Consider the following 13344-nt stretch of genomic DNA (forward strand, 5'->3'; position numbering starts at 1 on the left):
TGGGGTGCTGGTTTAAAGTGAGTCCCCTTGCCCCTCACTGATTGGGGTGCTGGTTTACAGTGAGTCCCCTGTGAAGTGCTAGCGGCTGGGAGATTTACTTATACCTGGCTAAATCTAGTAGAATGTTATTTTTTCTAGACCTTTAAATAAATGTTTTTACATTATGTAGAATTTCTTTTATATTGAATTTTTTACTTAAGTGTCTTTTCGAGGTTATACAGTTGACTGGGAGGGGAAATAGAGAGGGGGAAAGGAGTAATAGTTTACTTTTATGATTATAAACAAGTGTATTTACTTAAATTGTGCCCGAAAAATATTATTTATATGTATATCAGATGTAAGAAAAATGGTTTTATTACATTTTTAGGCATTTTTTAGTGTTCGGGTTAGGGAGTTGTATCCGTTTTGCCTAGAATAGATTTAATATGGCTTCTAATGGTCCAAAAAACATATTCCGTATTATTAGGATGAATTTCTGATGGAGCCGAACACCAGCCTTATTGACTTTCATTATTTTGAAATATGGCAAAGCTTAAGACCATTTTTAGTTGGCGTACCTTGATGATCTTTTCAAAACAAATATATGCAATTATGTATTTTGATGCGATCCCTTGTAAATGCAGTCATGAAATTGAGATGTAGACGTATCCCTACTTGAGAGAACAGTGATTGGTCATGGAGAAGAAAATAATTTGTCTCGGTATTATTGACCCATCGGTCCTGCGAATTAAAAAATGCGTTGGGAAGTAAGTATCTCGGGATTTATCTCCATCGCTTTGTACAGCAAAATTTCCTTTTTCTGGGCAATTAATCTCGCAGGACTCGTGAAGCTGTCAGAAGCGACGTGCGTTAATGCCCTGCCGCACATTCGACGTCCAATATTCGATCAACTGGGCACCGATGCTTCGCAAGGTGCAATTCAGCATCTACGCCCATACAATAATGTTATCTGAATGATTTATGGGGGATTGTCATAAATATATTAGAAATAGCCCAAGCCAATAAAAAGTTATTTACTTATTTTAAACTGGCCGGATCTGCACGGCCATATATCAAATTTTCTTATGTATGCGAATAATTCTTCAAAGACCTGGGTCTTCGTATCTACTTGTTATACACAGTGCCTTTAAGTCGTCGTTATAACTTAAGAAGGGTGTTCCGTGGATTATTTTAGGTCTAAATCTAATCGACTACGTCTAAGTCTAACGGACTAAAGGATTAAACTAGATTTCGAGATATACCTGCGATTTAGACGTTTTTGTAAATTAAGTCTATTATGTCTTTAATATCTAACTACTTGTAATCTCTGAATATTAATTGGATCCAGTGAAAGTTGAGACTATATTTAGACTAATTAAATATAAAAATTCAATGAAAAATTACAATACCACTGGGCAGTTTGGATTTCGATTTATTTGTCATTATTATTCAGTTGTATAATTTTAAGAAAAAAAGTCTTTTGATCAGCAATATACAAAACTGAAAACGTTATAAAATTAATTTAGTTTATTTTATTGCGATGAATCAATTTCAACAGCTGACATCGTTGTTACTACAAAAAATCTATTTTCGTTATATTACATCACTTTAAAAGAATTCATAAATAACTTTTAGAAGTTATTAGCAATTTAAAAAATTGGTTATTGAACTATTGAGGATTTACAATATAGTTGTTCTCATATGTAAAATTTTCTACAAAATGTTATGTAATAACAAAGTACTTATAAAAGTCAGTACTTAATAGCTTTGTTCCTTGAGCAATTCAAAATAGTCTCCAACAGTCAGACGCATGCGCATTCCGATGTAATGCTTATATAAGGTTCAAAATTTAATATATCCAATTAGATACTATTGCGTCCGACTGATGCTAATGTATTAGTACAAAACTATTACTACTTTTTCCTTTATCATATTTCATCTGGATTTCTCAAAACTTCATTTTATTGAAACATTCAGAATTAGGAACTATCATTATATTTACATTTGCAATAATTTCATATGTCAGTACCAACACAATTGATAATAGTGATTAGTTGCCTAAATATAAATCTATAATACACAGCATTTACGATCGGTTCCTCAAATGAAGTTTGAGTACGATTTAACTAAATCAAGTTCAGTTGCTAAAGTATCTATGGTAGATTTGATTGTTGTCGAAGAATTTAATTAAAATTCCTTTGTTAAATTGGCCGTTAAAAGTAAGCAGGAACTGCTTATATCTGTCGGACTTACTGAATTCATTAGGTATTTGCCTTTACAGCTACTAGAAAATCATCCTGATGGTCTCTTTCACAAATTACTTCATTTAACGAACTAATTAAATTAAATGATTTACTAATATGTATTAGATTTTAAGAATTTGTGTTCTGAATATGTGTTTTGTCTTTGTTGAAAAAAAATACAGCATTTACATTTGAAATTAACGTTCTTATTATGGATACAATAAAACACGTCATTACTGGTATACCTATAAATGAATGTATTTATGTTTTTAGACAAGCACTGACAACTTAAAGGTAAATAAAATAAACACAAAATTATTTCTATTATGGCATGTATGTACTTATATTTAGTGAAAAAGAGATATACAGGATGTTTCAGAAAGTCCTCCCGTAAATTCAGGGGGTGATAGTACGACAAAAAATAAGAATTTTTTGTCTTATGAACTATATGTCTATTTCCTCTCGTTTTCGAGATACAGAGCGACAAAATAAAATTTTTTAAATAGAATTTTTACGAAAATTTCCAAACGGTGCGAAATATTTTTATGAAATTTGGTATTCTGGGGTTTTTAAGGACGCCAAATACGCTGGCCTAATTATTTTTGTATATTTTATAGAGGGCGCTAGTTATGCTACATTCGTATTACATTTTAAGTTCTAATTTTTTTGAGGTTAGGTTAGGAAGCATTCGGGATCCAATTTCTAATGTGCACTTTTATTTTCTAAAAATAATGTACTCTTGTTAGAACTTCCTAATATGGACGATTTTCGAGAAAAGGGGCTTTTAATTGAACTCTTACAATATTAAGGTGTAGAAAATAAGTAACTTTTTTCAAAATAGGCTTATGTCATAACTTATTGACGAATGTCTCATAAACAACGCATACATTGTCAGTAATAGGTTAAATTCTAATTAACTTTGTATCAAAATTTTAGTGACTGTAATTAGTCATTACTAACTACAGTCACTGTAATCACTAAATTTTTGGTATAAAGTCAATTAGAGTTTAAAATATTACTGAGAATGTATGCGTTGTTTATGAGACATCCATCAATAAGTTTTGAGATAAGCCTACTTTGAGAAAAGTCACTTATTTTCTTCACCGTAATATTGTAAGAGTTCAATTAAAAGCCTTTTTTCTCGAAAACCGTCCACATTAGGAAGTTCTAACAAGAGTACATTATTTTTAGAAAATAGAATTGTACATTAGAAATTGGAGCCCGAATGGTAAAAAAACCTAACCTTAAAAAAATTAGAAACTAAAATGTAATAGGAATGTAGCGTAACTAGTGCCCTCTATGAAATATACAAAAAACAATTACATCAGCGTATTTGGCGTCCATAAAAACCCCAGAATAACAAATTTCATAAAAATATTTCGCACCGGAAATTTTCGTAAAAGTTCTATTTAAAAAAATTTATTTTGTCGCTCTGTATCTCGGAAACAGGAGGAGATAGACATATAGTTTATAAGACAAAAAATTCTTATTTTTTGTCGTACTATAACCCCCTGAATTTACGGGAGGTCTTTCTGAAACACCCTGTATAAGGTTGTCAGTCTTGTCGAAAATTAAGAATCGCCTTGTAGCTGAAAAACGATAAATCGATGAAATATCCCACCCTTTATATATTTCTAGCATCTGCTCACATAATCATAGAACAACTATGAAAATCACCGAAAAGGCTACAACCGTCCGACCTGCATACCCTTATCGATATACCAAATGTCTACAAATTTCCCCTTGCTGTGAAAATCATACATTGATTTGTTCCTTCTACACGGAAATTTACGCCCTACCCTATATGCCTGAGAAACCTTTACGTTAAGTTAAGTTAAGTAAAATGTAGAGGCTCGCCCCCGTAATCGTGGAATGCTCGGATCACTTGTATTTGAAGCAGAAAGTTCCAACATACACAACGACACCAAAATCTCTCCAATCAGACCATCCCTACGTCGAGCGCCAGATTGGCGACCGAAAATTGATACATTATTAAAGTTTATACCCCGCCTATATACTATTAGATTAGAATTAGCAGCTATTTTAATTGTATGAATTAATTTTGAACAGGCATAACTTCTGGAAATTACATGTTTTATTACGCACCACTCTGTATTATTATTTCTTTTTTACTGAACTGAAATTTTATATTTGGGATTAACATACTCGAATTAATTAGTGAATGACACAAATCATGTCGTATATTTATGTTACATGAGTTTTTTAAATTTTCATATTCAAATAATGTCAAGTGCTACTCATGATACGTATGGTAAATGTTCATCGAAAATATTTAACAACCTTCAGCGCATCACTGAAAGTCCTTACTAACTACAAACACAGAGTTATGAATCGTGAATAGATTATTTAAATAATATCTTTGTATGAAAAATTGCTATAGTGGACTGTATTAAATAAAATAAAGGTTTGTAAATGCTTTGGCCACTTACCAGTACAGAAAAATGGTGCACTTTCATTGTTGTCGTATTAGTATGGAGAGAAGGAAGGAAAGATAGTTAATGTAATACTAATACGAGCCACTAACTAGTGATGCGGTAATTCTATAATTTAATATCTATACTCGCGNGGGTGAGACGAGGGGGAGATTGAGAATCGGTTAAAATACCCTACTAACAATCTTAGATAGATTTAGAAGAATTTCGCAATTTGGTCTTTGTAGACCAAGTTTTTCTTGTGGAAAACAGAATCAAACGAAATGAAGAACAATTTCAGGACGCAGCCAAAAATGTTGAAAATGATTAAATATAAATGAAATGCCTGAAAAGACAGAAGACCAGAAGAGGAATGAAGAAAAATTGTGTTTGGCCTTTCTTTTGAGGTTGAAAATAGATAATGTAGATTGTTTTAATTGAAATTGAATTGTAAATTATCAACGTAGAACATTGAATAATGGAAGTAAATCTCAATGATCAAAAGGAAAACTACCTTCTATGTCCAAAAATTGAAGCTACCTAGGAAATTCTACTTTGGCTCATTTTGTACATATATATGTGTAGTTTTTACGAAGCTGTGGCGTTTTTGAAAAAATAAAGATAGCGGACTTCAAAATGGCCGCAGATATGCAGAATTAACAACCTATTAAAACTTTGATAATTCAGAAACTAAGGTTTCTCTGAAAATTTTTTTTATAGAACATAATCTCAAAATGTGTCAACAAATTCTAAAACAATTTTTGAAGAAAAATTTGCAAAATTGATTTAAAATTCTAAAATTATTTATAATAAACAAAACTAACGGTTTCATCGTAACCAACAAATTCCATTTATTGTTCTTAATAAAAACTCTAAAACCAGTCTAATATAAAAAAATGTTAAACATGAAAGTTTCAGAGCTCAGAACAAGCAATCTGCTTCTGACCACGGTGTTGATGTAGAGGTTACATTTGAAGGTCATTTATAGTTAGCTAGTACTTAAGTCGTTTCTTGTCACCGCTTCTTCAACAGTCCTTTTCAGTAAACATTTGAGGAGAATTTTTTTCTGGTGGGTAGTTGCTTCATCATCAATTTTTTTCAATATACTTACCTAGTACTTACATCGTTTATTGCCGTCGCTTCTTCAACAGTCTTTCTTAGAATAGTTGAAGAGTTCTTATGGGTAGTTGCGGCTTATCAGTCATTTTCGGAATAGTTAACGAGCACCTACGCCGTTTGTTTTTGCCGTTCCATCAACAGTGCTTCTTAAGATTGTTGAAGAGCACTTTTTTGTGTCTGGTGGTTACTGGATCAACAGTGCTTTTTAAGATAGTCGGCGAGCAGTTAGATCGTCTCTTCTCGTCTTTTTTAACTCTTAATACTTTCTCTACAGCAACCCAGTACTTCTGAATACCATCAGTAACGATTTAGAGTCAACACGTCAAAATTTCTAGAGCGATAATGTTTCCTTCAAGCTAGTCGGATCGCTGTAGACTTGGGAGCATGACGTCGAGATAGCCTGGGTAACTTTTGGATTCCGTATATTTTTCGCAGCGCTGAATCTTTTGTTAGTTACAAAGCTCAAAAACCGTCAGTTTGTTATAAACAATTTTTAAAATTTAAAATCAAATTTCCATTTTTTTTTTCATTGTAAATCTTTTCTTTAGACTGTTTAACATATTCTAAAATGATTTTGTTCTACAAATTTTTTTCATAGAAATCTTTATCGTAGCTTTTGAGTTAAAAATCATTAGTTATAGAAAGTTACCTCTGCATATTGACTGCCATTTTGAGAAAAAATACACAAGCCAAATTTCTCGTTCTTTCATTATTTCTTGTAATAATTGATTATTCCTTTAAGGAAAAGAAATATCCATCTTAAAAAAATTGTCCCGACAGTGCAGCATTTTATTAATTTATGACCTATTTAAAGGTCCTTTTGATGGAACACAATATTAATAATACGATTATAGTTTGAATAAGAAATATTTTCTTTGAAATAATATCGGGTACATTACTTTAAAGTGGAAACTTTAGAACTTAAAGAAATTTCTTTTCCAGTGCCGATGGCAACTTCGAGGTGACGCTGGCCACGAAAGCTACCTTGAATTACACTGGAAGGGTAGAATGGAAGCCTCCAGCAATTTATAAGTCGTCCTGCGAGATAGATGTAGAATATTTTCCCTTCGACGAGCAAACTTGTGTCATGAAATTCGGCTCCTGGACTTATGACGGCTTCCAGGTAAATTCCTATCAAAGTTTGCCATACCTTCTTGTACCTCTGTTTCCTAGTCGGCGTGATAAGAATATTAATTAAATAAGTTTAAGCTCGTAACTTATACCATTTATAGAACTTTAGTGGAGTTGCCCGTCGCAGATGTTCAAATATGACAGAACTCTACTTAGTAACTTCTTTTTGGTAAGATAATTGGAAGTTTAAGGTCATGTAGGGATTTTAGGGTGTTTGCAGGTTTGAAAATTAGTTTTTGAGAACAACTCAGTGTTATTTTATTAAAAAAAATAAACAAATATTTACCTTACTCGACAAAAAGGTGCAAACATATTGAGAACTGCTGGAGTCGAGAGTTGTATTCTCACATGATACTCTTAAGTGTTTGATGTTACCATTTGTTCCTAGAGAATATTATATCCAATGTACTAGTTCTCCCACATCTTTTGTTTTTTTTTTATATGGATAATTTTCTAAAAAGTTTAAATAATGTTATTCAATTAGACATTAAAGGAGAATTGATGTTGATTAGTACGACGTACAGTATAGAGATTTTTAATAGAATTGAAGGGTGAAAATTAAAAATTCCATTTCAACTGAAACCATTTTGGGCTCTCCCTTTAACGGTGACAGTTAAGAAAGAACTAATTTTAACTCGAGCGATTGATGTACTGTCGAGGCAAAAAACAGCCGATTCGTTTTAATGGGCATTTTTCTTTCACTTCCACTTTTTATGTGCCCTTTCTGCACCACACTCTTTCTTTCCGAAATGTATTGTACTGTACTGACATTTGTGTGAGAAGTCAGGGGCGTTACTAAGAAATATAAAAATATTTTAACTATTAAATATATTATAATAATTTTACCATTTCTCATTTTGTTGAAAGTGAAAGGTGAATTCTAACTCTATAATGTTCAATATTATTCAATATTATTCATTTCTTCGGGATAAGCAATACTTCATACTATCATTCATTTAATTAAAAATCTGGAAATCGTGATGGCCATTGTACAAGCAAATTTTGGAATCGTCAAATCCAGCGGTTTGGGAATAATTGATTATTTAAATATTGCATTTTTCTATTACATCGTTGTGTTATAATGAGGATTAAATTCTTAAATGCTGAATTATTTCCAAATCATTGAATCGGACGAGGCCAAAATATTTTCATTCAGTGACTACTACGATCCCCAGATTTTAAACCAACGAATTAGTATGAAAAATATGAAGTATTTGACCTTTCGAAAAACAAGATTTCGTTTAATATGTGTCAATGGGGAAAGAGGGAAAAGAGAGCACCTATTAAATTAGTTTTCACATATTAAATTAGTCAATGGTCAAATTTTGTTTTATAATAAAATCAACAGAAATGTAGAAGCTGGTAATGAAGCGGACTATTTCATTATTAGTACCTACAAGACTTTTATTTTACTGCTATGTTCTATCTGTATTGCAGTGTTATTTAGTTTAATAAACTATTATTATTATTATTAATGTATAAGAAAATGATAAAAAAAAGTACGCAAATTTATTTATTTTTATTTATACCTACCTGTTTATTTATTTCTTTACCACGAACACGCCTATGACTAGCCGACGAAAACCCCAATCTATAATCATTAGTTACCTACATCGGAGTATTACAAATACTGAGCATACGAATTATTTAAAAAAAGACTAACAAGAAAGCTATTGAAGTGTAACTAAAACAATAAAAATTTGTATGGTTAAAATCTCATTTTATGCTTGATGATTTATTTATTTCTGAATCTCTGTACTGTGTTTTTATACATTCTAGAACTATATGTAAACATTTAATTACAAAGCATGTTCTAGAAATTATCACAATTTCAAGCAGTACACTAATTACAGTAACTACGACTGAAACAATTGGTTTTGTGATTAGATATTGAACAGTTCTGAAATAACGTAATATAGTACTGTGTTTCAGTTAATTATACAGTTAAATTATCTGCGCAAACAAAATAATTACAACCGGTATGACAATAGCCCTGCGGATCACGTAGTTGTAAACCATATAGTTAATGGCTTCAGCAACGAAAGCAACATTTTGTAATTGCTACAAAACTCCCCTGTTAATTTAGCGTGACCAGCGGAGAGCCCGTCTGAATTTCATATCTAATTTTGTAGAATTGTCTTTGAGAGAGTAGATGTTATAGTCTGGAAACATTTCATACATTTTTATATTTAACTACTGGTGGGTTTTAATAGCTTATACGAAATAGTAGTAGTATAGAAGTAAACAAGACAAAATGATAAAAAAGTAACATTCAGGATGTTTCCTATTTATCAACATCCATATAATAAGCACTTAATCCAAGATGAAATGATAAAAATTTAAACAATAATCCGTCATTCGGAATTAATATTATTTATATTATCATGATACAGCCAGAAATTGACACTCGATGAAATATATACCACAGACAACTAATTACAAATAATAATATACGTGTTTTCTAAGTCAGTGTCATAACTCAGGATATCATTTGAATGATTTTAAACCAAATCTTAAAGAAATAAGGACTAAGCAGCAATACTTCTTTTTATACTTTTCACAGGTATTTTAAATATTGCTTTGGAGTCTAAAAAATAAGTAACAATGGTGCAAACGGTCCTAAAAGACTAAAATCACTAGCTTTCGAGATTCGGGTGTTGAAATGTAAAAAATATATTTAATCAGGTACGTTTGAATACTTCATGTAGATTGATAAAAATTCCCTGATTTCGTTCACCAATTTCTCTAAAATTAATGGCGGGGATATAGAAAAACACTGCCAATAAGATAAGAACCCTAGAATTCGCATGTCAGGAAATATTTTTGATATTGTGGTGGCATCTACATTCAAGAAAAAAATATATCTTCCATATTCTTCACTGACCAAGCCAAAAGAACTAATGGCATAGAAATTTACAAATATCATTATTTTTTCTTTGTGGTAATTACATTGTATTTATAATTACGTTCGATAAAAATATCCTTTATTTTGCAAAGAAAATGTTAAGAGTTACCATTATTTAAATAGAAATTTTAAGAAATACCACCGACAGTTAAATGCACATGTAAAATTTCAAAAATGCCACCCGTTGGCTCTCCCACTGAATTGGTTGCCTGATTCATTATTTGCATTTCAATTAGTTTATTTAGTTTATTTATTTATAGTTTTAAGGTGGTTTAACAAAATTTTGACAATAATTTTAATAACAGTTACACAAAACATTGGAAATGTGTGAATAGGTACTAAACAGAAGCAATATCACATATGTGTATTGAAAACAAAAGTGGGTCAAGGGGTGAGTCCTGTGGTACACCTGACGTAACAGCTATAAAGGAAAATGAACAATTATTAATTTTAACACACTGTGATCTATTTAGTAACCTGAAATTACCATGTATACACATAAATCTGAAATTAAACAATAAGAATATTAACTTACAGCTACATTTAATCTAGCTTACCAAGTATATTTCATGCTATAAATGTCATTGCTATTGAATGTCTAAGTACTGGCATAAAGCATTATATTGTACTTACTGACAAAGAGCAATTTGTGGTACTATGAAAGCATGACTTCGTACTAGGCGAAATAAACTTTTTAACTAAGTGCAAAGTTATGCTAATAAAACGATGTCACATTCTTAAGATGTCAGAATTTTGTATAATTTGTAGCTGAAACTGCATTTCTTTTAAGATTGTACAATTTTCAGGAATCATTTTTAGGAGAAAATTTGTTAGAATTCACTGTTGTAACCCATACTTATTTTTGCTTGTGTGTTTTTTGAGGTTGCCAATAATACTCGTTTTAATATAGTTTAGTGCATATGAAATTATAGAATGTAGTATGACAGAGTCGCGCTACATCGCTTTGGAGTTTCTGTTGATTATTTTCTTGAACGTAAAGCTCCTCTACTCACATTTCTGAACATAGAGGAGAACCTGCTGTAAATTAGACATTGATCTCAAGTTTAACACCCTTCCTGCAGATTAGGAATGTAGTTGGATCCGAGAAATGATATTCAACTGAAATAAGTGAAATTAGATAGAGGATCTGTCTAGTGGATACACACTCCTCACCCATCTGCGTCAATTTGTTCATCTCGACGGAATTGGTTTAAGGTGTTTTGTGATTGTACACGACAACGTAAACGGAGCTAGATAGCGCGCTAAGCGACATTTCAATTCGGGGTAATGAATACTGATAGATATTTCGCGAGTTAAATGCCAAAGTAATTTCGGTTTCCGGATAGGTCGCTGCCGATGATGGTTTGAGGTAGAGGGCGGATTTGCGAAGAATCGGTTTTTCTTTCTCTAGTAGTGAGTAGGGTTGAAAGCTTTGACTCAGAACAAAAGTTTTTGTGCAACATTCATCTTTTTTAAGACATTCAATGAAAAACGACGGAAGTAGGCAATTATAAGCCTTAATTATGTTATTTTTGCTGCACTTCAAAAAATCAAATAAGAAAGTCTATTAAATATCTATATTTATTGCTACTAGTTCCGTAACCTTAATTTTGTCCCATCCTCAGCCTGTGAAACGCTACACAATCGAAATTAAAGTAATTATAATATAAAATGTTTAAACATTACGTACATATTACAATATATCAATATAATATAATCTATCACTTTATCATAATATAATAATATCATCTACATAATAATGCTGATATGGTCAAGTACGTTAACAAGACGTTTTATTTATTTAATCTACAGGGTGTTTCAGGATTAAGTCGACAAACTTTAAGGATATTCCTCAAAAAAAAAAAAACAAACAAATATATTTTTTTTCCAGACACGCTTCATTTTCGAAATATAGGGCGTTACAAATTTTAAAAAAAATTCGAATTTTTTAAATAACTTCTAAATGAGGAAGTCTGTTTAAGCCAAATTTGGCATGACATATCTTCTTATAAGATACCATTTTTTAATAGAAGTAGAAGTTCCGCAAGCAACCAGCGGCGGAGTTATGGGGACTCAGACTCATTAAATTATTAAAAAAAATAATACGCCCCTACTGAAAATAAAAAATGATGCTGTTTGTTATTGACAAAAAGTGTACATTCACTTTTTTCCTAACTCTTATAGTTTCATGGCAAAATTGATTTTTCGGAAGGGTGCTTCTGGATTCTGTCGATAAACTTTAAAATGAACCTCAACAAAAATTTTCGAGTAGGCTGCTGTCAAGCAATGTTAATTTGACGTTTTAAATATTATTTTACGAATTGTTGCATAAATTATCCATTAGATAAAGCGTTCAAACTAATAATAAACATAAGTTTAATAATGCCGTCCATATTTTCGAACAATGAATATGCTGATATGGTCTTTGTATATGATTTTTGTGATGGAAATGCCACGGCGGCTCGTCGTGAATATGCAGACTGGTAGCCTGCAAAGGAAACATTTTCAACAACATTCAGTCGCCTCAGACAAACTGGGTCTTTCGGTATTCCAACTTATGCTGATGGGCATTTTGCCCCACTTCAGGACGAAGTAAGATCGAATACTATTTTAAACCATTTCGATGAAAATCCATCCACGAATGTCAGAAGACATGAGCTAGGTATTTCGTCAAGTTCCATTTGAAGGACTCTTTGGGCTGATGGACGCCATGCGTACCATATCCAACGTGTGCAACATTTATTGCCTCAGGACATACGATGCAGGCGCGTGTTTTGTGATTGGTTAAACCAAGCAGAGAATGATGATTAGTTTACGCAAAAAGTAATGTGGACAGATGAGGCAACATTTACTCGAAAGCGAATTTTAAACCAAAGGAACAATTATATTTGGTCCTACGAGAATCCACGGGCGGTAAGGGAACATAGTTTTCAGCATGAATTCCAATGTAACGTATGGTTGGGTGTGTTGGACAACACTATAGTTGGTCCCTACGTCCTTCCGCATCGGTTAAATGTGACATGTTTACCGAGTTCCTTGAAAATGGTTTTCAAGATCTGTTAGAAGATGTTCCGCTTAATACTCGAATGAACAGTTGGTTTCAACTAGATGGTTGTCCTGCCCATTTTGGTAGAGGTCCTAGGGAGTGGTTAAACATTAATTATCCGAGGAGATGGATTGCTCGTGGAGGACCTGCAGCGTGGCTCGCACGTTCACCGGACTTGACACCGATGGATTATTTCGTTTGGGGTGCTGTTAAACAAATATTCTACGAGGTGCCAGTCGATACCCTGGAAGATCTAAGACAGCGGATAGTCCAAGCGTGTCGAGAATTAACTCCAATTCAGTGTCGATCGGCCACTACCTCCATAATTAGAAGATGTCGTGCTTGTCTACAGTCCGGAGGCGCCCATTTTGAACAAAATATTTTTTAAATCATTTCATTTTTGATTCACTTTTCGCTTTGTTTAGGTATAATATTAATTAGTAATTTTTTGGTTGTTTTAATTTACAAATAAATTTTCATGTATTGTTT

The 13344-nt window shown here is 32.2% G+C and overlaps 1 protein-coding gene across 3 annotated transcripts in view; it reads left to right on the top strand.

Annotated features, from left to right (window-relative positions):
- LOC108917110 (acetylcholine receptor subunit alpha-like) overlaps positions 1 to 13344 on the top strand; it is a 238116-nt gene that overhangs the window by 163986 nt on the left and 60786 nt on the right. For all 3 annotated transcript variants that reach the window (XM_018723554.1, XM_018723556.1, XM_018723557.1), the window contains exon 5: positions 6716 to 6896. In XM_018723554.1, coding sequence (XP_018579070.1) covers positions 6716 to 6896 — 181 coding nt within the window. The remainder of the gene's footprint in view (positions 1 to 6715; positions 6897 to 13344) is intronic.

The sequence above is a fragment of the Anoplophora glabripennis genome, unplaced genomic scaffold (assembly GCF_000390285.2).
Source record: "Anoplophora glabripennis isolate ALB-LARVAE unplaced genomic scaffold, Agla_2.0 scaffold45, whole genome shotgun sequence".
NCBI lineage: Eukaryota > Metazoa > Arthropoda > Insecta > Coleoptera > Cerambycidae > Anoplophora > Anoplophora glabripennis.